Genomic DNA, 25,917 nt, shown 5'->3' on the forward strand with positions numbered 1-25,917 from the left:
CAGAAAATGGAGTTTTCTTGCTTTCAGTGCTTCCTGTAGACATTCAAAGTGCTGACGGCAGCTAGCAACACCTGCCACCCTGTACCTGGCCCCAAAGGGCACCATGGCAATGCCTTCCACTCGGCTTTTCTGTTCCCAGCTCTCTGCCCTGTACAGCTGTCTCTCTCTGGGACTTTTTTTTACAATGTTATTGTTTTGCAGGGACCAGGAGTTAATCACATTTTACTATTGCAATGATCTTGGCAAGAAAGTGCCATGGCCAGAACTGTTGGCCAGAAAGAGCTGGTTTTTCAAAGTTAAGTCTGATGGGGAGCTTGCAGGCAGGAAAGACCAGTTGTACAAGGCTGTGCCCAGTTATGTTTATTGCTTGAATCATTTTTATTAGCTTTGACTTACAGTCATGCAGATTTCACTCTAAGCACATTTCAGGTAGTAAAACACAGAGGATGACACATTACAAACATCGTGTCTATGTCTTTTCCGTCTTTGCTGACGCAGGGTTCTCTCTGCCAGCCCCACAGCCTCATCAGAGGAGCACTTTCTGGCCTTCCACTGCCTCAGGTTCACCTGCGCAGCATCCCACGTGATCCCCGCTGGCTGACCCATGCAGTATACTGCCAAAGCATAAAAAAAATATTTGTTTTCCAATTATTTTTATTAATTACTGGCACACCTCCTCTATCTCCCCAGAGGTAAATGGGGGAACTGGAGAGCAAGCGTATTGAATTTCAGTCGGACTTTTGCCTAAGTAAGAACTGAGAGCAGTTATTAGATTTATCACTTAAATATTCACTATAGAGGGAGTGTTCTGTATGCGTCTCAAGGTAAACTGATGTCAGATGATCATGGGTGGGCACGGAATAGCAGTGTGGACTCACTTCTTACACCAGCCAGAAAGGTAAATGACAGGAGTGGAAGCATATGCAGATGCTCATCCTAGGCAGAGCCAAGATAAAGTTCCCAAGTTCGGATGCACAGCCTATCAGTGTTAGCAGAAAATTATCACTACGCCTTCAAGTGACAGGCATACAACCTGAGATTTCTGCACATCCCTCTAAATGAGGAGGCAGGATAGAAAGATAAAAAAAGAAAGAACAATGATGTTAAACTGAATTTTTTGACAGCCAGAAATACTCTCGACATAGTACCCAAGAAGATGCTAAAAGAAAATGTTGAAACTGTCTTGTATCTTCCTATATTTTACAAAATGCTAATCGCTTAAAAGCACCTCCTATAATTTTCTGACAACTGACAAGGGTGAAAAGGCGGGTTTTGCGTCATTTGGAAAATATGAGAAAATTATTTTCTTTAAGCATTATAAAGAACAACACTTATGTGCTACCTGAATTGGATACTATTTACAGGGATAAAATTATGTCTTTTCTTAAACTTACCACTCTTTATACAGTACTTGACTTACAACCAATTATTTGCCTGTATCAACACAGCACAGGCTTGTTATATTAGCAATTTGCTATTTTTAGTCTATTGGTGTAAATCATGAGCGACAATGTTCTGAAATGTCTCACTTCTGACTTGCGTTGATACTGCTACATGCTCAGGACTCAGGGAAGGAAAATGGTTGGCTCGCTTTTATTGCTTTGCCAGCCAAACACTGGGATTTTCACCTGTATTTCCCCAGGCAACAAGGTTTAGGGTGAGTGAACAGGGATAGGATCTAAATGCACTCCAGGCAGATTAAAGACCCATCTTCTTGGGATCTAAACCATGGGGAATGGGGCTACAAATAGGGCAGTAACTACAGTAAGGGTTCCTGGAGACTGGATGCTAAAGCCAGGAGCAGTAGGCATCCGTCGGAGGTGAGCGTTAGAAAACACGTCATTCTGCATCGTGCAGGCTAACAGTGGAATACCGTAATGAGCTATCAGTTGCAGCTTGGGTGGCTTTAACCCTGTTCTGGTGATAAGCTGTGAAGCATTATAACTGGAGCTTCCTATTTGCTACATTTATGTTCTTAAAAATCCAAAGGAGAGAATTCTTCACCAATCAATAGGGACAAAAAGCCTGTTTTTCTTGGAAATTGTTCTACATGTATTCACATACTATACATGCCTGCCCTGCCCTGTGCAATGGCTCCCTAGATATTGAGAAGGCTTAAGGGCACTTAAAACCAGAGCTGTATGAAAATAACTTTTCTAGGTTGTTAATAGAAGCTAATATTATCAGGCAGACTAATACTTACCCCTGCTACGGGAGCATTACTCATTGAACAGCACCTTAAATTGTCCAGCTAATTTTATGCACTCATAATAAATAAATTCTTTTCTCTTTTATTATCAAACTTAATTACAGTCAAGGTAAGTCATAACATCCGCACTGTGCAACTTAGATTTAAGGACACTGGATATAAAAACTGTGCATGTCTACTTCATCAGAAATTATATATCTGATCCATGTTAAATTACCTACCAGTTCCTCTGTACAATGCCATGCAGTAGGCAGATGTCTGTACGCACTGGTGAAATGTGGTGCTTTTCGGAGGAAAAAAAGAGAAGGGAGGAGGAAAATATGTAGCTAAAATATAATGACTCTTAGGATGTAACATCGTCACATCCTGGCACTACTGTGATTTGACCATCCTTCTGTAACTGACGTTTGCTGCTTTTATTGGAAATGACACAGCTTAAATGAACACATCCTCAAAACATAAGTTTTCCATTTTATTCAGAGGCCGTCGTGTCCATGTGTGAGTGTGCTGAGTCACTGATTCAGCTCTGGCTCAGGCAGAGGGAAACCATCAATACCATTTTCCTCAGCACTTGGTATTTCCTAGGGATGTGCCGTTTGAGCAAGCTTTCCCGGGCGACAGTGCTCTGGAGGTGGCTTCCCAAGCGTGCAAACTGCCCTGCACTGTGTGCACGTGCACTTGCTTACCAAATCACCGTGTGGTTGAAGTAGTGATTTTAAGGAACAGTTGTGTTTGCTGAAATCGGTTCAGCCTTGGGTTATAAATCCAATGGAGGCATTCAATCAGAATGAAATGTCTGGTTTAAACGCATATTAGTTTAATATTATCCATATTTTAATGAAGCAAAAACTCAATTTGTTGTTCTAACAGATGGTGGTTCTTTTATCTGTGTGTAAATTTTGAATTTTTGCTTACATTTTCAAATTCAGGAACAAGCATTGCTTAAGTCTGTAAAACACTTAGAGGGTGACAAGTCCTTTAGACAACAGGAACAATCCATAAGCTATGCCTACGAGATAGGGTGAGTAAGTGCCCTCATTACCATCTGGTACCCAGCCGCAGTCTCATAGGAGCCAAACCTGGTCCTGGGGCATTCCTGGCGCTGGGGCTGACACTCAGTCCATTTTATTGTGCTTCTGTACTTGCAGATTCTGCTGATGTGTTTCTTTTACAAATCAATCATTCTAGAGGTAATTAACATTTAAAAGCCAGGTTTCTTTTAATTCCATTAGTATATTTGTAACAAGAAATGTGTTGGCAGAATCCAAAGGTTAAGAGTTACAATGAAGAACAAGTTTTAGGATAAATGAAAGTTAAGGCCAAAAATAGCCTGACAATACCCCATTAATCTGCACACTATTGACACAATAGTGGTTTGTTGTGTCAATGAGGATTTAAGAAGCTTTGCAGCACATGTTACTGATGGTTTATCATATCAATAGGAGCCTGCATATATTTGTGTTTGAAAACCTGTGGCTGTGTAATTCCCTGACTGCACACATACTGTAAGTGCACACACTTTAAATCCTGACATAAAGTGGTTTGTAGCCACGCAGCGAATTTTGAAACTATAATAAATTACCATATTTAAGTGTAGACACGAGAAACTAGTCGTGGCTATACCAAAATCCTCCAGAATGCCGTACTTCGAACTGAAACACTTTGCCCTGTGGGAAGGTGATCCGATTCTCAACATTGTGTCATCTGTCTAATTGAAGCAGAAGAAGATTTAAACCATATTAATCTCTCATCCTGATACATGGAAGCCCTGAGTCAGCTCGTGTCCAGGATGTATAGCGGGGAAGACAGGTCCCTTTCCCCGAGCAGCTCCTCTGGGAGCAGAGGCAGTGTGCAGCCACAGCCCAAGCAGGTGCCGCAGGCTGAGCCACGCTCCCCGTGCCCCCGCTGCGGGGAGGGCCCGGCAGCACTGCTGAGGAATTTCTGCATGCCAGTCACAAGAAGGACGTATCGAATGGAAACATGGGTGGCTCTTCTAGGACCGCAGTTTTTCTGGCTGGCACCACCATCAGGCGTTTAAAAAGCCAAGAAGCAAACCCTGTGTCTGTAATGCCGCAGCATGGGCAGCTTGCACCGAGGTACCTGTTCCCTCTCTGGATCCACACAACTGCGGGTCTGCTCCGGCTGTTTGACCTCCATGAAAAGGCCACAGAGCTGTTCCGTGAACCCAACCAATCTCTTTGAGGCACTCTAAGCTTTTTTGTCCTCAGATTGCAATTGGATTCCTAACCAAGCGAGCAGTCTCTATCGCAGCATTTTCGTGCACTGTGCAAATTTTGATGGTTTTCAGATTTAGGGCCGTTCCTGAGAAAGAGAAAATAACGTCCTTCTACCTTTAACCAGGCAGCAGCTCCTGGGGTGCAACATAGCCGCGCTCTGTCTGCTGTGAGGAAGCCCGTCAGGGTCTTGCCTTTAGCCTGTCACCACCAGGAAGCATCAGAGCGAGCCAGCCGAGGGATGGCGTTGCCAAAAGCGTCCTATTCCCATGGCTGAGACATTTTGTTGGCACCATCTCTAAAGAGAATTTACTATGGGCCAAATCTTGGCGCCCTGGCTTAGCTGAATCAGTTCTCAAGAGGCAACGCTCCCGCTGCGAGTGGTGCGTCCGTAGAAACCTGCAGGATCAGCCCAAAATGTGGCTTGGGAGCACGAAGCGCTTGTCCTCCAGTGGGGCAGGAGCGCTGGGGAGCGACCCGCCGCGGGGCTTGCTGCGGAGGTGGCGTGCAGACCAGGGGAAGAAGTGTGGAATTTCGTGAGAATGACAGAGATGTTTCCCCAGCAAAAATCTCAAAACTATTTTTACTCAGAAATTTTTCTGATTTCCCATAAAACAAGCACAGATGATAAGAGTTTGGCAAGTAATCCTTTTTTTTTTCTTTTCTTGCAGGGGCATCCAAAATATTTCTTGGCACTTTAAGCCTTAATTAACTTATCTTTCATGTGACGAAAAATGAATTAGCGACAGCTATTTCCTGGGCTTCACTTCTGGGATTACACCCTTTGTTTCTAGAATATATCCCAGGGAATTTTGGACAGGCGCTTAAAAAGATGTCACTTCAAGGACACCCCCCGTCCCCCCCGCAAAGTACTCCTCTGCAAAATCGAGTCTCATCAGCCTGCAAAATTCTCCTGCTCGCAAGGTCTTTTTCTTCCGAAGCAGCAATGAAAATCCCCGTGTTGCGGAGCGCAGGCAGCGCCGGCGATGCTCCCGCCGCCCGCCGCACAGCTTCCCCCAGCTGCTCTTCCCCCCCGCGGCGGCGGGGCTGGAGGCCGGGGCCCGGTGTGCCGAGGTCCCTCGGCCGGGGTAAAACTACGGGCGAAGTTCGCCGCAGCTCGGGGCCGGGGCCGCTCGGTGGCGGCGGGGGAGCGCGGAGGCGGGGGGGGGGGCCGGGGCGGTGCCGCCCCCGCTCCGCCATGGCGCGGCTCGCCGCGGAGCTCCGGGGCCGCGCTCCCGGTCGCGGTGAGAGCCGCGGCCGGGGGCAAACGAAAAGTTGGCGGCGGTGGTGGCGGGGCGCGGTGTTTGCGCGGAGGCGGCGGGCGGAGCCAGGCCGGACGCGGCGGGACAGCGAGGGGCGGGCGAGAGCAAACACATGAAAGGGAGCGGAAGGGCGGGGAGGGGAGGGCTCTGCGGGGCGCGCCGCCCCGCGCTGGCTGGGCACCGAGCGGAGCGCTGGGATGGGGCGCCCGGCGGGGGACGGCGGGCGGAGGAGGAGGCGGTGGCAGCGGCAGCCCCGCCGGCGGGCGGCGGCCGCGGGCAGCGGCAGGTACGCGGGGCCGCGGCGGGAGCCGGCGCGGAGCTGCTCGGTTTGTCCCCGGTGGGATCGCGCCGGGGGTGAGTTGGGGCCGGGGGCTGAGCCAGCCCGGCCCCGGGGGCTCGGCGGGGCGGCGGCGCGGGCACCCGGCGAGGCGTGATTTACGGGCTCCCCGGCAGCAAGCGGGCGCTGGGAGGCAGAGGGAGCTGTGTTTCCAGCTCTCCATCAATTATGGATGGAAACAAATACCGGAGTCGGGTCTGAATTGTCCCCGGGCAGGGGCAGGGATGGCTCCGCTCGGCTCCCTCCCCGCCTGCTGAAAACAAAGCTCCGCTCAGGTGCGGAGCGGAGAAACTTTTGGATTTTGGGGGGGTGGGGGGAGGAGGAGGGCGTTTCGGCGCCGCAGAAATTGATACGGCAGCTTTGGGGGAGTAATTAGAAAGGGTTTAAAGCCTTCTTTATTATTTATGAGCGCTGGATAGAAAGGAAAGGTCACACAAAATATTTCTAGGTGGCTGTTGTGCCTGTGTTGGGGTTGGGGCTTGTTGTGTTGGGTTTTTATGATTGCCATTGTTTTATCTTGTGAGCTGAAAAACGCGATTAAGCGTGCTTTACGTTGATGTATTGAAAATATTGTCGCTGCGGTGGATATCCCACTTGTTAACGTGAATATAGCTAGTCATAAAGGAGTGGTTTTCTGCCAGTCTTTGAGTTGCTTCTTACTTCTGGTCGAGATTGTGTCTGTGTCACAGGCGTTAGTCAGGGAGTAGTTCGAGCAAAATTCGGCCCTCAGCGTGTAAAGACGTTTGCATTTATATGCGTGTGTGGCTTAGAATGCATTTGCTTTTGAGGATAGCAGCAGCAGTGATGGTTCGTAACGCTCACATATGTGGCACTTGCTGTACAGATGGTATTGTAGCTTATCCATGTACACACACACACACGCTTCACACATAATGTGCAGGGATTACAGCAAACTTCCTCCAAAATACTGCTCGGTGCTCTGTAAATGTGTGCCGTTTCTTCCCTGGTTATTTCCTTTGCGGAGAAACGTGCATCTTTATTGGGATACCTTTGTATTCCAAATTGTTAGTCGTTCCTTAGTAATGTTTGTTAATTCACTTAAATATTATTTGAAGGAACAGCTTCCTACTGTCTTGGAGGCTTTTACTGCTGGTCTGTTGCTCTCACATACAAATACTTTCACAGAGAATTTTCTGAGGTTCTCTCCTTTTTCCAAGTCCAACAGGAAGCTCATTGTAAAGCTTTGCAATCACTTTTGTGGCAAAAGAGAATAGACGTTTTTCCTGCTTTATTCATGCTATAAAATTCTATGCACCTCTAAAGTCTACTTCAGTTACTATTCAGTAAATTAAGCTGTATGTAATGATGTTTAATGTAGTAAGTGGCAGGCATATTTTGTTATGTTGGCAGATACTGTATAAACATTTACTCTGTCTTGGGTAAATACAAATTGCCAGTTGAGTGCTCTGATTTCTTTCTTGTATAATCATGAACTTTAACACTTTTTATATTAACTAATATAAAGCTCAGACTTTTTAAAAACAGGAAGAAAAAGTTTGTAGTAGGAATTTATTAGCCTTCTGAATTATATAGCTCAGATCTGTTCCCTAAAGGACAGCCAAAAAAGTGTAACCCAGAGGCTCTAAATTGATTTATTTAACTGGCTTCTCACTTTCGTCTGCACCTCTAGTTACAGTGAACAGCTACCTTCCTCCCTCGTATCCTGCAGTCTGTCACTACCTGTTCTCATTTATTGTCAAGATGCAACAAAGATAACATCATTTTCTAAACGTGCTTTGTGTGATGCAGGAGTGTGTGCCAGGAATACAGTGACGGCCCTGTCAAAGCTCTACAAACTAGCTGTATGGCTGCAGGTTTTTTTCCCCCTTAGCCTCTCTTGCCCTTTGAGCTGGACCATCTGAATCTCTGTGCCTCCTGTATGGCTCATCTGAGCAGATACTTTAGCCCTTGGAGCCACCGTAACTTTGATGTAGGCTTATGAAGAGCACACATTTAGAAAGAATGCTTAATTATATATGCAATTAATTCTGACTAAATGGGTCTTCAATCTGATCAGTCCTGTCATGAGAAATGTGAAGGTAAAGGAAAGTACGTCATAGAAGCTCACTTCAAAGCATGTATTAGCCATTTGTAATAACATATCTTCTACTCTTACTACAGTTGGTCACACAGAGATTGCAGCTCTTTGTTTTTATGGGGTTTAAATTCTTTTAAAAGCATTATTGCACTTGATGTTGGATTCAGCATCCCTTGAAGTCAGGTGAAGCCCAGTTAGCTGGACAGAACCTGTATAGAAATGTTAAAATTTTTTTTTCAGAAGATAGCATAACCAAAGCATTTCAAGTATGAAGTAAAGTGGAGATCATATGTGAATACAGTCAGTTTTCATTAAGTGTCACACAAGTGATATGACAGAGACTGTTTTGGTTCTTGTCTGTCTTTGCAAGACAAAGGAAACAGTAACATCGACAGCTTAGCTGCTGATTTAGGCTTATCTGGAGCTTACTTATGCTGCAGTCTCTGATATTTTTCCAGGAATACACTATGTGTTTGCTTTGCTCACTGAACAGAGGAGATGGTTTTTGTTTACATCCTTGTGTGTTAAACATACCTATAATTCCAGTTAAAAAAAAAAAAAATCAGATGTCTTTCTATTGGAGAAAGTAATCATTTGCTCCACGAGTAATTAAGAAAAGATGGAAGGCATATTACTTGTATTGGGTAGTAGAAGTTATTTTCAGTCTTAGCAGCTCTGTATGTAATTAAAACAGTTCAAATGTTGCTTTTGTTAAAACTGCTGTTAGAACAGATGATCTCTTTTCTTATGCATCAGATAAGCTACTGCAGTTACCATTAAAATCTATCTAAGCCATTTTATGAAGTTGTTACTTGTTCTGTGAATAGCTGCCAGCCTCGAGTTCAAAAGAAAGTAGGTTCTGATTTGTTCCTGTGTCACATGGAGGAGGTGTGCGGTGAAAATCGTATTACTGCCCTTCCGATGCTGTTTTCCAGAGCTCTGTGTGTTGTCTGACATAGCCCACTTTCCCTTGTCGTGGCTTCACAGTAGTTGCAGTACAGCTAATATCAGAAGTCGATTCAGTTTATTCGAACAGGAAGGCTGTTGAGTTGTCCTACTTCCAAAGTCAAATGTTTGTGTTAACCGCAGAGATCAAATCTGTAGTGCACATATATAACATACGAGTAGTGTTTATTTCCCTAACTTTTCTGTTTCATTCGGCTTTTGTTAACTAACCCAGATTAGCATTTTAACAACCCTGAAGTGAACTTCTGCCATTCTCCCTGCTTGGACAGTGTGTGTAGCCCATCCATCATCCTGTCCTTGGCCACAACAGGCTACTGGCTCCATAACCATTTGGAGCTACGCAGAAACCATCCGACTGTGAACAGCACAGCTGGCTGCAGCAATTTTTTCTTCCACACCACTGGCAGCATTGTCTGGCTATGGTAACTAAAGTTAACATCCAGAACATGAAGTTTCTTTAGCTTTGGCAACCCTGCCCAGCCCTGCTGCAGCCCAGTGGGCACACCTGCAGACGGGCGACAAAATGGCTGCAAGGAGTGAGGCAACCGCTGGACGCTTTTCTTTTCAAGGCTCCAGTTTGGAGACAGCAACCTGTTGTTTGGGGTGGGATTACGTTAACTCTGTGCTTACTCGAGAGGGAGCTTGCTAGCTGAATCCTGCGCTCTTTTGCTTTGCAGATCATGGTGTGCTTTGAAAGCCGCCAGCTAAAGAAACAGAACTTGCCGCTTTAACTTAGCCACGCAAACTGCCAAAGAGCATAGAAAGAAATGGAGAATTTCGGCTGTGTATTTCACACATTCTTGTAGAAGCCTTTTTAGTTCCACAACGGAAACCATGTGATTTCACAGGATCTGTGCCCAGACTCTAATACTTGCTACAGATGCTTTCCTTGGTTTGTTTTGCGGATCTATGAATGCAATAGGAGAGAAGTCATTACAGGATTTATTGGTTTAGTTCTGATGTGTGGTATGAATGGCAGGTAACCCAGCAGGTGAATGTACTTGTGGCTCTGTGCTAATTTCACTTGTTGAGACTTTTGCATAATTTAAATAAATTGGCCTAGCATGGCTGGCTGTCATGTGTGAGCTGCAGCTTTCCTGCTAGAAGAGAACTCTTGCTTTCAAGAGCAAGGGAGGTCAAGAGGCGTTACCGGGCAGGGAGGGGCTGGGTGGAAGTGGAGGAGCGAAGTGGTGGTGGTGGTGGAAGAGGAGCAGCAAAGAGCTCAAGCAAGCACGTGACATTTGTTCTGTCCAGAATGGTTACAAACCTTGTAAATGAAATCAGTTCCTGGACAGCTTTGATTTATATTCTCACACAGCGGATTGGCCTTGGTCTGCCTGACCTTGGTAACATTACAGAGGTCGTATTTGCACACAGATACTTTTCTTGTAAAAAGGTTTGTTGTTGCTGTTTTTTTTTTTTTTTTAATCATTGCTTCTAAGAGCCAAACTGCAGCCCAGGTTTCTAATTTGATAGGCACTGGATAAACACAGAATAAAAAGGATGGATCCTGTTCCCCACAGTGGATGGTTTAAGAGAAGCAGATGGGTACAGCCAGGCAGTGGCCTGTAGAAGCAGGAGAGCCGTGTTGGCCTGTGTAATCGGCAGCCGTGTTAGCACACAAGCCTCCTAAACATAGCTGAGCCACGTTTGTCGGAGAGAGGGGGCACACGGGCTTGTAGGCATCAGAGGCAAAGGAGAGCTTTGAAGAGGGCTGGGGACGAGAATGAGGAGCTAATTGGTAGGTGCGTGCTGGGGGGCTCTTTAAGTGTGTGAGGGACAGCGGGGAAGCAAACACAGAGGTGGTCATCTGGAAAGGTAACGAGTGAGCAGTGGGGACCGGCATCACAGACCGGCTGCCCATCAGAGGTGGGAGAGAAACCTCAGAAGAGATGAGAGGTGATCAGCTGGTCACTCAGCTCAGCTATTACTGCAATAACAGGCTTTTCTTAATGTGAGCCACATAGTTCATCTCTCTTACAGCCAAATGGTCGTGACAGCTGAGTCTCTGCTTTCCTGAGCAGCAGTAAGGTACCAGCTCACACCTCTGTTGGGTAGGACCTTCCTCGGAGCTTTGTTGTGGCATTAAACAAAACATATTTCCTTCAAGTGCTGTGGCCATGCTTCCCCAGCATGTTTATGGGTGCCGGTGGCGGACAGGGACTGCAGCAGCTACAGCACCGACAGAAAGCGCTGCTATTTCTCTGTGTGTCTGTTGTGACAGATGCACTTTGGGGTCAAAAGAAAATTCTCACACTTGTATTTCAAACCCTTATTTATATATTCCTCCACTTGGGTACCTCCTTCCCATGTTGTGTGAACACTTATGTGTCCTATTGGGCTGTGTAACCATCCTGCTTTGGGAAACTACAGAGAAGAAAAATGTATATTTAACTTACAAAGATCCGCAGTGTATAGTTAAGGTTATAGTATTAAAACTTTAGATGGTGTTTGAATGTAGTCCAGTGTTGGTGAGGGAGCTGGGACTCTGCCTGGTACTGCAGTGGTAGTTAAAACCAAGAAAGGGCTGTAAGCAGTCCACGTGTTCCAGAGCAGTGCAGCACCCGGGTGGGTGAGGGAGGCTCCATGCCCCGGGGACGCAGCTTGAACCAACCGATCGCCAAGGCAGGAGAGGACCCTCTGGCTTTCCAGCAGTTGTCCAAGAGCCAGCGTTGGTACCCCTTGCAAACACAGCTCTTTTGGGTATTGCCACCTGGAGACCTGTGCTGAGGAGAAGGGTGAGGATAACAGAGGAAAAGCAGTGGTGTGAAAGCTGTCAACAGTGTGTGAACAATGTCCCAGGTGTCTCATGAAAGGAGTAATAAGGGGGAAAAAATCATCTTGCAGACTTGAATGGCTTCTTTCAATTTGCAAACTTCTGCTCTCCATGACAGTTTCTTTAACCCAGCACGTGTTTATCAAAGATTAACACTGAAAAGGCAGTAATTTTTTTTTGCTCAGTAAGTCACATTTTCTTCATAAAGTAAATGCTGTGTGGATATTTTTTAGCAATATGTAGCTTTTTTCCTTGATGATAACCTCAGACAAAAATAATCAAATCCCATGCTTTGGGGATTAATCCGATTCCCTGCAAGGGTATGGATAGAATTTTTTTTTGTCTTGTGTACCGCTGTACAGGTTTTACTGTGAGACTGGATTATGGCTTTCCCTCCCCCTAAAGCATCAGGTTTTCATCCTTTCCAAAGACATAACAAGCACCGCTCATGATTGAACAGTGGTGCTACGTGGCAAACTATGCCAACACAAACCTAAATGTGTTTGGTGCAGCTGTAGAGGAAAGATAGGCCTGTAGACGTATGATAGTGTGTGGGTCAGATATGATTATTTAGTCACATTCTTACACTGGCCCAATATTACTAGTGATAACACGAGGATTTAGGGAAGCATTGCAGTTGTATTGGGGATCTCAGGAGGCCGATATGGAGGAGAGAATGGGACAGGCTGTAAGGTGAAGCTTTGAAGGCCTAATTCTCATTCCCTGGTTTGCCACAGATTTACTTGTGACCTTGATTCAAGCATGTGCAGTCCATATGTTACTGATTTGAATTTTTTTTTTTTTCCTTTTAAAGGTCTGATCCGTGGCTTCTTTGTGGCTCACTAGTCAAAATGCCAAAGTAGTGTGATGCAAATGCTTCCCTCCCTTACAGGGTGAATTTTCTCGTGAGGTGACGTAGCCAAAGTAAGGCAGAGGGGAGGGAGAGCTGGTGCCCAGCATGGCTGTGTCCTGTTCCAAACAACTGCCCAGTGTGGGCTCTGCAGATTGCGTTTTGCCCGTCGGAAGTGGGTAGTTCTGTGATGCAGAGAATTCCCCAAACTGATGTGATGCAGCACAGGAACATGCCCAAGCTTGGGACCCAGAGCAGCATAGCCGTGGTGGCACACTGCACCAGTCCTGCCTCTAACCCCAAACTGGCAACACGATGGTTATAATTTGCCTAACTGCATTTATATCAGTTTAAGAACTTCAGCAGACTGTAGGGCAAGGAAACAGCTGGATGTAATCCTGCACCAATATATCTGATTTTTAAAGAAATAAAAATATTTTTTTACCGCTACCCCTCTCTGTTCTTGGTAAGCCAGGTGCTCCTAGAAGACCCTCGGCACAGGCACCTCTCGTAAGCCATACCTCTGCCCCTCTGACTGTCCCCAGTGTCTCACAACCTGAGCACCAGTGTTCCCCCCCTCGCCCCTGGGAATACGTGTATACATACGTTTACAAATACACACTCGGAGACTACAAAAGCAGCAAATGTGATAATGTGATCCAACTGTTCAGTGCTAGGCTAGAAAGAAGTGTTTTTCTGCCATTATGTGAAAATTTAGCGTGACTGGAACAGAGTCTGCATTTGATTAGGCAATTTAAGAAATGCAAGAGACTTCATACTGTAGGGCAGTGCTGCAAAACAATTGCTCGGAACATGTTCTAAAATTGGTTTGCTTTCACCAGTTTTCCACATGTTCCTGCATGACATCTCAAATGAAAATATGAACAGTCACGTGGCAAGTGACTACACTTTTATATTATGGTAAATAAAAGCACCAATTTAAACATTTATTCCAAATTGTGAGTAGCATTTGAACTGAAAAATATACAAAACTCTCCCACTATTTACTTTCCTTCCTGGGAAAGACATTTCATAACACATCCTTTCACTGGTGTAGTTAATCTTTAATGCTTAACAAGATAATAGTAATCATTAACTTTGAGCTCGGGCTTCCTCCAGGTTTTCATGCCTGCATTTTATACATGTAATTGATTGTGCTTGGGAAAGTGGCAGAGCACATGCTTTGCATATACAAACAGGTAACTGGGTGGCCAGCTACCAGATTTGTCCATGCAGAAAAACCAAGACTAGTTAAAAAGATGTCGTTCCCCAGTCTCTGTAGGCGGTGTTCCTGTGGGCAAGGCTGGCTGACCATTCCGGCTCCAAGAACAGCATACTGATAATACCAGCCAGTGCTTAGGATGCTCTGATGTGTTTCTTGCCAGTTGACAGTCTTCTCCTGTCTCTCCCCTTGCGATTTCCAGCAGCCATTTACTTTCTCTTTGAAGTGAGAGCGGTGGTATACAGCAGCCCTTTTCCCCAGAAGCAGCAAGTCAAGCCAGCAGGCCCCGTGCTCCAGCAAGGCACAGTGCTGAGGTACCAGAGGGGTGTTTATAGCAGGGGAGAGCAGTGGGTGGGAAGAAGTGATGCTTTCTGGAGTGAGGTTGACAGCAACGTTGTCTGGGGCACAGCCTGTTGAACAGCAGATGTGCCCTCTCCACAGCGTTGTCCTGCTTGTTGGGGCGTGTTCATTACCCAAAATCTTCCTTCCATTTCAAAACATCACATTCACTTCATCCTGTAGACAAACCCTGACCTCCTGGGCTCCAGCAGGTCTAAAATGGGCAGTGCTTATCTCAGGGATCAGAGTTGGAGCACTGCTCAAGGTGAAGGCTGCTTTCTCTGCTGCTGGGAGACAGCAGGGCTCGGACAGCAGATGCAGGGATGCTGCCACCAACTCACCATGGCTGTGGCGTCAGCTGGGCTTGTGCAAGTTGTGCCCGAGACCTTCATTATGTCCTTGCCTGCAAACACTGGTTTGTACCTGTCCCAGAGCTGCCTTATCAGATGATGCCTAACCATGCTGAAACGAGGGGCAGTTTTCCTGTGCAAGTCATGTACTGTAGACTTGCAGGGAGAATACTTACTTCACTGATGGTGCTGACCCACGTTTGTAGCCAACCCTCCCAGAAGGAGGAAAAGATAATAATTTGGTCTAGGTTTTAGGCTTTTGTCTGGGGCCGAGGAGGGCAGTTCAGTTGTTTCCAAACCTACATCTAAGCCTATGTGTACTACTGTAAGTAATTAGCTCTTAGCCATCATGGCTTAAGAGTTTGCTCTAGTTTTCAGATTAAAAGTGTTTCAGACTAAGAAACACTATCGAAAAGCACCTCTGACACAGCTGTGAGCCGGAGGCACTCAGGATCTCATGCCGATGAGCCATGGCCATGCTCCCCAGCAGGGCAGCAGTGCTTTCCTTGGGCTGGGGTTGGGCAGGGGCAGGAGCTCATGGTGCTGCCCGTGGCCAGGAATTAATAGGGAGTCAGTGCTGAGAGTGTAGAACAAACCCCGAACATCACTGTATTGACATTCTCTGTACCAGTCCTTGGACACTTTCACAAATAAATTTAGTATTTCCTAGGGCAGTCTCAGTTGGGCGCAAGCAGTTTGAGTTAATAAAATGGAGGCCTGCTGAAATAGGGAATCCAGAGCGCTGCTTAAGTTAAAGGACCTTGCACTTTATGACCAATAGCTCAGCCCTGGCAAACTTGCAAGGGGAGCATGTCCTGCAGGAGCTTTGTAAAACAGAACAGATTTGACCGTAGATTTGAGCCAAAATGAAAGGTTGGTTTCAGCTGGAGGACGTTTGTATTGGCGTAGGAAGGGAAGGTAGTTAACATTCACTCTCAAAAATTAACTGAAAGTAAACATAATTGAAGCAATCACTTACAGTTTGCGCAGCATTTTATTTCCTTTCCTCATGGAACTACCTTGTGTTCAAGTAAATTTTTGATCACAGGAGAATTTAGCCCTCAAAGTGCATCTAATCATCCACTAAACACTTGCATCATTAGAAGTCACCCAATCCATTTTGCAAGCATTCTGTCAGCTCGTTCTAGAGCAGGAGGGGTGCACTTTCTGTAACATTAAAAGCCTGCAAACAACTGAAGTGTAACTAGCAATACCATAAGCCAATTAAGATGAAAGCTGTGATACTCGGTGGTAGGGTTTCATCACTTTAATATTAAACTATCTTTTTTTACTTAGGCATGGATCAAGAGGTGTTAATGCAGAATCCTTAAAAGAAGTCAAGTATTATCTTAAAATAACAGACCTGTTATTTGCACTTTCAAGCTCAATTAATATCATGGTTCCAAATATCCAAAATTCTTTCTTCAGAGCTGCAGATTTTAGTGTTGATACAGAAAGTAAGGATGGCTACATACTGCAAGTTTAAATATGAATCTACTTTTATAGGACAGAAACAGTTTTTCTTACCTATTTATTTGTACAAAATCATGCTGTAAGTTTCTAAAAAGGCCTGCAAGAATTATGTTTCTTTTATTATAACCACAAATATTTTCCTGTGTTATTTGATAATTAGCTGAAACAATCTGTCACCAAACTCTACAATATGGATTTATCACATCATAGACAATCTCTGAGATTTGAATGTACAGTAAACCCCTGTGTCAGGCATTGCCTTCAGGAATTTTACTGAAGTCAGCCTTCATTAGAAGAAACACATTTATTGAATCATAGAATCATTAAAGTTGGAAAAGACCTTTAAGATAATCAAGACCAACTGTCAACCCAACACCACCATGCCTGCTAAACTGGAATATATATATTCCTATACTGGAACACCATTTGAAAAAAAAAATAAAAGAAAATCACACTTGCATTGATGCTAGCTGTTTTGGGAGGACTTACCACACTATAAAGCAATTGCATCTTTGGAAAACCTATATATAGATAGGACCTAAAATGGGAATCTAATCTTCTGCTTCTCATGTAATAGATACTGATACAGATTTTTAAGCAAATACTGCATTCTATGTGGAATATTTTCTGGCTTGTAAGCAAATGACTCATTATATCCATTTCATGCAGTGAGACATAAAAAAAAAAAGGCAAAGACCAAAGAAACAGAGGTAGGACAAAGAATTGTTTGCTCCCTCTCTAGAGTTCAAGCCAGCAGATCCTGGGCCATGCTGGTCTTGTATTTTGGCTTGGATGATATAAAGTGCTGCATTTTCACATTTTGACTACACAGACACACTTTGGCCTGGTTCCCCCAGTGTGTGGTTCTGCTCTAGAGTTACTTTGTTCCATGCACAGCAGGGATAAGGTGCTATTCTGAGCAAATATTCTGCTGCATCCATGGTTGCTAATGCATGCATTTCTACAACAGGTCTAGGGCACCGCTGAATGTGGCCTGTACCACCTTCATATATATTTTCTTCTGAATGTTTTGTCTTCAGAAAAGATTGACCTGCTTGACAAACCAGAATTCAGCAACCTACCTTTCTATACTATGCACTAGTGAAGTACCGCTCCTGCACCTTGCTGGCACGCTGCTCTGTGGGCAGCTGGCTCAAGAAGTTGAACTTCTCCCACCTGGTAGCTGTTACCATCAGCAAGTAAACTCATGTGTGAATCCTTAGCCCCCTAAAGTAGTCAGTGCCAGTGTGCCTTTTAACTTTATAAAGGCCAGACTTTGAACCATACTCTTTTCAACCTACAGTTAGTGATTTGTACATCAAAAGATAATCCCTGAGGCCATAGCAAACAATATTTTTAACCTTCACTAGTCGTTTGCATCCAAAAAACGGGGGGGAGGGTGCTATACACAAGTAAGTTCCCATTCAGAGACTAACATAACTTCTGTTTGGTTGCAAGTGAAGTCAGTGACTTGCTCCAGCCTGGCCAACAGATCTTTGTTGTTGGAGTGGTCTTCTAGTTAAAGACCGTCGAAGCACTGGTTTGGCCAGCTGCTCAGCAGCCTGCAGCTGCTGTCCAAGGATGCACTGTGACCCTCACCGGGGTGTGGCTCGCGGGCTGGGGTGCGTGGAAGTTGCTGTGTGTTGCACAGGATCTGCTTTGCTCTCCCTCAAAGAGGAACTGAAGTCTCAGCTGTAGGCACTGAGAAACTTGTGGGGCATCTGTGAACAAGCTGCAGTAAGGGATTTGTTTTGTTTTGTTTTGACTTTTGTCTTATTAGAGTAGTTTCATGCTCAAAATTTCGGAAGGTGCCATCTCAGAAATGCACTAGTTAGTGCATTTGCACTAATTAGTGCCTTCAGGGAGCCATTTGCATGCAGGAAGGAGCAGAGGACAGCAGGGATTTCTGGATCTGTTGAAGGCCAGTCCCTTGGGAGTGTGGGAAACCACATCACATAAATTGACTGAGCTCAGCACATTACTAATCCGTTCTGCCTGTCCCCTCTCACCATTATGGTTAACACATACTTCCAAGCACGCAGGAGATCCTTGATCCCACCTGACAGCCTGATTTTGCCCTGTGTTTCGTGGAGAAGGAAGATGATGTAGTCATTTAAGCCCCTTCATGTTACGTGCCAGTTTTTCAGCTTTTATTATTGCAACGCTTTTCTTCTTTACCTTACCAAATTCTCCAGAAGTGAACTAACTTTTAGGAAATACCTTCTGTTCTGACCTCTCTTGAACTTCAGCCTGGATTTGCCATACCACACTCCTGTCTGCGCGTAGCATTTTGAGAAGCATTTGTTGTGTTAAGGAGATTTTTAGGATTTTTTTTTTTTTTTGAGTGAATAGAAGATATTGCATCAGTCTGGTTTGAAGCTATTTTATGTGTTGCTTCTCTCCAGCTGGCTGAACACCCTTCCCCCTCCTTTTTTTATGTGGCAGCACAAGGAAAGATGATTGATGGAGTGTCACCAGTGCATTGTCAAAGGCTGGAGCAGATTAATGGGCAAGAAACACCAGCCTGTTCCCCTTCATGTGTGATTGTTTGAAGGAGGGCTCATATTTTAACAGAAGTGATATCCTGCTTCTCTGGATTCCTCCAATCAGGAATTGAAGGATGGGATTCGTATCAGAGACTGAAAGGTGCCAGCCACAAAGAGACAGTTTATTACTTGGGACAACTCTCTGCCTTCCACTTGGCCAACAGCACTCGCCCTGAGGCCTGTTTCCAGCAGGCTGCTGTCCTCTTCACCCATGCCGACATGTGCGTCTGTTTCTTTGTATTTGCAGGCACAGCTAGTTGCAGCATAGCCCAAATGGCCAGAAGGTCTCTGATCTGTTACCAGCTCTTCTACCTGGGTGACACTGACCAATTTGCCTGGGCTGCAAGGAGTGACCGTGTATGGCCCAGAGCATCTCAGATCCTTTGAAAAGGCATTTTTGGTGGTTGGCCTTGGTCACAAATTCAGCCTTGATCTGTGCCTCAATTCCTCAGCTGCAGAACAGGGATAGCAATAGGGTAATTTCCAAACATTGCGCTTGCCGTGAATTGCTTCCTAGCAGAAATGCTAGGAATGCAATTTATAGGAGAAATTAATCAAAGAGTGGTCTGAACCCTGGCTGGGGAAAAATAATCAGACCCAGAGTATGATTGTTTTCTGCATTTTCTTGAAGGTAGACATTGCCAGCATTTCACAATCAGCTATTCTGGTCCAAACAGATCCTTCAGCATTGTTATTTGTAGTCTCCAGTCGTGGCCTCCGTTAAAAGGTTTGAATGTGGCAAGAATTATGTCTTTCCCGCCAGCCTATCTGTGTCTACCAGCAGCACACACCTGGCTGTCACAAACCCCAGTTCCAAGGGCTAGATGGAGCCCATTTTTCTGATTATCCAGGGAACAGCTGTTCTTCCAAGTTTATTCTCTTTTCAGTGGTTCTGATCTCAAGCCTGTGTCCAACCAGCTAAAAGGTGCATTTAAATGCCTCTTAAAGCAGGTGCATTTAGTTTTTATATGTAGCTGGAAATCAAAGGTACTGTTCATTTTCTTGTGATATTTTAACAAGAAAAATAATAAAGACATCTGTACTGCTTACCTGACTGGTAAGAAGTGATTACCTGTGGTTTGCTGATCCAGTCCAGCGCTCCGTCAGCTTTTCTCTCTTGTCGTGACAAAGGTCTGTGCTTCATGCAGATGTAGACATTTTCTTTGTGACAGGTGATGTTTGGTTAAAAGAGATTGCTGGGCATAACCGTTCCCACCTTTTATGTTCTCAGAGTTCATCTCTGGAGTATATTCAGAGGTTGGGGGTTTTTTGAGGAAGACATAAATGTGAGTGCGTTTCTGCTCTGGGTGCCGTCTCTAGGGAGGCGCATCCTGTGGTTTTACATTTACAGACCTGTGCCTTGTTTTAGGGGGTATGATACACCCCCTGAAATTTGGATCTAATTGAAAGAGCTGATACTCTCTTTGTTTATCAGGCATTTTGGTCATTTCCTTTTTGGTTTTCTGACAGTTTGGTTTTAGGTCACAGTAGCTGTGGCCAAAACACAGCAAATTACCCTTTTGTTCTCTGCAGCTATTTCCTCCAGTCCAGAAGGCAGTATCTGCCTTTGTGAGGCAGGTTGCATTGAAGTTTTGTGTTTGTTGCCCCAGTGAATTCTTCTCAGACAGGATACTGGAAGGAAAGAGAGGGAAAAAGAAACTTCCTAATACATGCCCATGCTTGATACTGGCGGAACTTGTACAGTTTGCAGGCTGTGCACGTTTTGCAGCCAGGCCAGGGTCTCTTTGAGTCGCGATGTGTGGGCCATGCACAGCCTCATCTTCTGTGCTAACTAAAGCCTACATGGCTGGGAGAGCTTCTTGCTCTTTGGCAATTTGTATTCATTTGTTCTCCAAGAAAACGAGGCTTCAGGGAGGACTTTTACTAAGCACCTTACAGATGTTACCGTGCACTGATTCAACATACAGTTTATGTGCCTCCCCTTTCTCTTCTTTCACTGGGACGGCAGTGGGTCGGGTATTTGGAGCCTGTTCCTCTTGGGGGGAAAAAAAAACGCAAAAAAAACCCCAAACAGATTGTGTAACCACTAATGATTTGTTATTGAGTCTGGGAGCCACTGTGCTGTAGGACTTTGCTCTAATGGTGCTTTCACAAGAAAGAACTAATTTGACTAACTTTATTAATTCCAGTTTGTTTTAACTTTGCTCATTAGTAATTTAACGCAAGATGCTTCAGCTGAAGAGGCCATGTCAGGACAAGGAAGAGCAGAGGGAAAGTGCCAGGAATCATTAGTGTTTATTAACCGCTGCACTCATCAATCTTGACTAAGAGCACAGCCCATTCGTTCTGCACTGGTGGACTGAGATACAGAAATATCATTAACAGAGGAAAACGCTTCTTTTCAGGTCGGTCCGTAATGGACAGGCATTCAGACAACACCCACACCCCCATCGCCAAACATTATCAGCCCTTAGGTTGGGTTCCTCGCAGTCCAGCCTGAACTGACAGAGCTCAGCAGCCTTGTGGAAGGAAGAAGCCCTGTCCCTAGCCAGCCATAGTATCAATTAGCAAATACAGTATTTTCATCCCCAGTAAACATTACAGAAAGGTTAAGTGTTGTTATGAAGGGGTTTTTTAATTGCTTTTCAAATTATTAAATGATTAATACTTAGGTCGTTTGCTGGATTAGGCCTGGCACTTTGTGCTGGCCACGTGTACATCTCACAGCAATTCTTGAAACATTAAAACGGATTCTTTTTTTCTCTTTAGACAAAGAGTTTAATAACCAGTTTCAACAACTGCAAGGCATTGAGCTGGTGACTCAGAGCTCTGACCTGTGAATCAAGGCCGAATGAATGCCTCCAGAAGGTTGGAGGAGGGAATAGTACTACATTTGCCAGGTTTCTAATGAGAAATATGACCCCTGCCCAGACCACTTGTGGTCATTAAAGATTGCATTTCACTTTGAGATGCGTTTTCTTGTATCCTACCCAAATTGCAACTTGAGTAGTTACATTCTGCTCACTAAAATATCCCTGTGGTTTAATTGGAGAAGTTATGTTTCTCTTCCCCTCTTAAAAGCTTTGTTGTATAATGTTGTGGTGCTATCATAATAGGTGCTGCATCATCTGTAGAGTACACACACACAAAAAAAACCCACTGTGAAAGTCTCTGAAGTTGCTGGCTTTTTACAGTAACAAATAGAATGAGGGGGAAAGAGGTATCCTGGGAACCCAGTTCAGCATTGTGCCCCCATTGGAGTCTCTTGCCACCCTTGTAAAGCATGCGACAAGCACTGTCATGCTGCAGAGGCAGCATTTTTACGTTTACTTTGCACGTGTGTAAATCACCGCACAAGGCAAAGCATCGAGTGTCTGGTCCTAGACAGAAGGTCTTTCACGATGAGCGTGTTAGGCTTAGTCTTATGATGGCACAGCCTGGAAACAAGCAATAATTTTAAAACGTGGCATGGATGTTCAGACAGATTGTGTGTGTCATGACTTTTTGCAGATAAGATTTAGGTATTTTATGGGGAAAGGGTTTTATTGGATGACATTCAGTGATAGAGGGGATGGAAAGAGATTGCAGTTTAATTAAAATTCTAATCCGAAGTTTGACAATTTTTCTTGCCAGGTCAGCAGCCTGCATGTTCTGTTTGTGATTCCCGTGAATCAAATGGGCTGACAGTCATCAGCTGCTTCAGAAATGCCTGTAAATCCAGCTAAAAATTAGCAAACATCAATATGTTTCAGAGCAGCTTTTCGTAGGGATATGTCACGGAGCAGTTTTCCATCAATGTACGTGCAGGAGCCTTTCGTAAGCACCAATTCAGTCCACTGCTGCCAGCGCTCAAATACAAACGACAAAACCCTTCTTCTGCAGCAGGGAGTCACGTTTGCTGTCCTGCGCTGCTGAAACCTCACTGGCGTTTTCCTGTTTTCCAGGTAGTTAAGCAGCGTTGCCACGAACGTAGTACTCGTCTTTCACCAGCCATGAGGCTTCCTCTGCTTTGTGCCTCCGTGATGCTAATGAGTCTGTCCCAGTGCCGAGCTGTCAGCTTCCCTGAAGACGAGGACCCTATTAACGTTGTTGACTACCACTGTAAGTAGTCTGCAAATGGTGCTAACCACTAGGGAAAAAGTTTTAATGTGGGGGTTTTTTTTCCCTTGGAAAGTTAAAAAAAAAAAAAAAAAAAAGCCTGTTTTCTTTCAAATTGAAATGTGTTTATGGGCTTTGTATCTTTAATAGAACACTTAATCATTTTCTTAAAAAAGCAATCAGAGATACAGCAATACTTCAGGAAAAAGAACATTTGCTGACATTAGCCATCTTTTTCTCATTTATATTCAAGACATTACTCAAGGAATTTAGTTTAAACCCTTCTACACCTAGTATATACAGCTAATCAATGCCATATATTGATTCTTTAGCTCTATAATCCTGAGTGATGGTGTAGCCCATTTTTACTTGCAGATTCAAGGCAATATCCAGTATTTAGAGGACGCCCTTCAGGCAATGAATCTCAGCACAGACTGGACTTCCAACTGATGTTGAAAATTCGAGACACACTTTATATCGCTGGCAGGTAATTTTCCTTCACTCAGTTCATTAGATTAAAATTATTTTCTCTTCTAGTTTTGCATTAATGTGTAAAATTCATTTAGAAAAATCTGCAGAATATGATAAAAATTAGAACTGGGGGAGGACTTCCCAGAGAAATGTACCATATCTATGGCCAGTGCATGAAAATTGGATTTGAAGGCTGCAGTTTGTAGTTATGCTACAACCAATGATCAAATACTCTTTTCCTTCTCTTATATTACTGCCATGGTAAAAACCTCTCCTGATCATTTTAAACTTGGACTGACACACCAGGGATGTGGGAAATGAGGATAATACACTGGAATACTTACAGTCCGGATTAGTCTTCAGTAGAATGAAAAGACAAAGGTGAATAGCTGGACGCTGTAGGGGCTGTCTAAGGACCACACAAATAAAAATCAAAATCACCCCATGCTGCCCATGACCAACCTTCTCCAATTTCTGTTAGACACAGAAAACCCATAAGCATTTCACAGAAGTTTCTGTTGTAACAGACTACTCTAAAAATAGATTTAGCTTATCAAAAATAAAGCAAATGAATTAATAAAGCAAATGAATTAATGTCTTTACAAACAGGGACCAAGTTTACACTGTAAACTTAAATGAAGTTCCAAGATCGGAAGTTACTCCAAGCAAGGTGAGTAGATACGGGTGCTGGCAAGGGAAAGGTATTTTCTTTGGTTTTAATTTTTTTAAGATTTTTTTTTTGTGGAAAGGAAATCAAATGTTCTTTTCTGGTTTGATTTAACAGAAGTTAACATGGAGGTCAAGGCAGCAGGACAGAGAGAACTGTGCTATGAAAGGCAAACATAAAGTAAGTTTAGCGCATACCTTATGGAAAAAACAACACTGATATTTATTATATATATGAAGTTTGCGATTAATACATCTTGCTCTCTTTTTCAGGATGAATGCCATAACTTCATTAAAGTCTTTGTTCCAAGAAATGATGAGATGGTGTTTGTCTGTGGAACAAATGCATTTAACCCTATGTGCAGATACTATCGGGTAAGAGTATTGAAAATGTCATTAAGCTGTTACTGGGTTTGCTTGCACTAATTATGCTACAGCAAATACATCCAGTGTGATTGGAGAGTGCTTCAAGGTGAAATAGAAACAGACAGAAGCCAAAGTGCTGAATTAAGTTTTCTGGAAAGACAATGTTACGCTTTTGTGCCAGTGTACGAAATGGCAATGACACTATCACCCATTTATTTTTCTTCTCTAGCTGAATACCTTAGAGTATGATGGGGAGGAAATTAGTGGTTTGGCAAGATGCCCGTTTGATGCCAGACAAACCAATGTCGCCCTCTTTGCTGGTAAGAACTTTTGCTTATAATGAGTCTAAATGATTAATGACACCAAAGGAGCCAGAGAGCTTTTAAAGCAAGCACAGGAAAGCTAAAGGTGTCACGGTGCCCCTGCTTTTAAATTTTTTAAAGGGCCTCCAAAGGATTAGAAGCTGACCTGTTAATAAATAGGTTACAGCAATTTGGGGAAGAGTGGCAGTAAAGAAATGGGGAAAAATACAGGCTAGTCAGAATTCTGTAGATTATTAAAGGCCTCTTAATACCACGTTTTCAACTTCCGTTTTAGATGGAAAATTGTATTCGGCAACAGTAGCAGATTTCCTGGCAAGTGATGCTGTTATTTATCGCAGCATGGGGGATGGATCTGCCCTAAGAACAATAAAGTATGATTCCAAATGGATAAAAGGTAATTTGGGGGAGTATTTTCCCATACACATGGCAAATGTATTTTCAGTGGCACAGAGGATCAGGCAGTTCACAGCCAGCATGCTTTTACACATATGCTACAATGTCAGCTTATCTGCGGCTTTCAATACAGTATGATTGCAATAACAAATTAGTTTAATACAAATAAAGCAAAATTTTTGTTAAATACATCAGTGAATGAATCCGCAGTAACAAAATACCTGAGCTGAAATGCGATTCCACTGAGGCCTTTTGACAGTCCATTAGTCAACGTTAAAGACTTCAAGTTCATTTAAGCCCCAGTGCGCCCATATTAGGACATCCTAACGTATCTGGAAGCCCGCAGCTCATGTTAGCTGCTGTGGACCTGTGGAGAAGCCGCCAAGTCACACAGCGTAATGAGCGTCATGTGCCGATGGAGTAGTTCTTGGAAGTAATGTTCGCCTTGCTCTTCCTTACAGAACCGCACTTCCTCCATGCCATAGAATATGGGAACTATGTTTATTTCTTCTTCCGAGAAATTGCTGTAGAGCACAATAATTTAGGCAAGGTAGGTATCATCACAGCGAGCTGTCGGGTAGCCATGAGTGGCAGCAGAATGAGATCATCCTAAAACAGCATCAGTGATGAGCACCGTTTGCGGTGTGAAGTAGGGACTAGTACAACGTTCATACAGTTTTCCCATCATTGTAACTGGGGGGGAGGGAGAAACAGAACAGTGCATGCTTCAACCAAAAAGTTGTTTCTCTTCTCTATGCCTTGCTGTTAGGCGAGCTCGCTACAGGTATCTTTTAGTATTGCTGTTGCCTTAGTGTTGCTGTTGCCTTAACACTTGTGGCAAGTAATGGAAAATCTGAGGATTTGTTCATGCTTATTAAAGAAACAAAAGACAACAACACAAAAGAAGAGTTTCAAACAAGTTTCTCTAATGTCCCTGGATATTGAATAATTAAGTCATGCCAGTACCAGAGTATAATACTCATGCCTCACCATGGAAGGATATTCTAGAATAAATT

The 25,917-nt window shown here is 44.1% G+C and overlaps 1 protein-coding gene across 12 annotated transcripts in view; it reads left to right on the plus strand.

Annotated features, from left to right (window-relative positions):
- The window catches only part of SEMA6D (semaphorin 6D), a 226,325-nt gene that overhangs the window by 188,894 nt on the left and 11,514 nt on the right, over positions 1-25,917 (plus strand). For 9 of the 12 annotated variants that reach the window (XM_075431390.1, XM_075431398.1, XM_075431396.1 and 6 more), the window contains exons 1-9: positions 5,911-5,991; positions 22,529-22,685; positions 23,058-23,169; positions 23,763-23,823; positions 23,938-24,000; positions 24,093-24,194; positions 24,415-24,505; positions 24,783-24,902; positions 25,363-25,451. In XM_075431390.1, the coding sequence (XP_075287505.1) occupies positions 22,577-22,685; positions 23,058-23,169; positions 23,763-23,823; positions 23,938-24,000; positions 24,093-24,194; positions 24,415-24,505; positions 24,783-24,902; positions 25,363-25,451 (747 nt within the window). In that variant the 5' untranslated portion in view covers positions 5,911-5,991; positions 22,529-22,576. Of the gene's footprint in view, positions 1-5,910; positions 6,060-6,297; positions 6,318-22,528; positions 22,686-23,057; positions 23,170-23,762; positions 23,824-23,937; positions 24,001-24,092; positions 24,195-24,414; positions 24,506-24,782; positions 24,903-25,362; positions 25,452-25,917 lie in introns of those variants that run through there. The other 3 variants (XM_075431391.1, XM_075431393.1, XM_075431392.1) reach the window with 3 other exon arrangements.

This window comes from Opisthocomus hoazin, chromosome 10 (genome assembly GCF_030867145.1).
Source record: "Opisthocomus hoazin isolate bOpiHoa1 chromosome 10, bOpiHoa1.hap1, whole genome shotgun sequence".
In the NCBI taxonomy this organism is placed as follows: Eukaryota; Metazoa; Chordata; class Aves; order Opisthocomiformes; family Opisthocomidae; genus Opisthocomus; species Opisthocomus hoazin.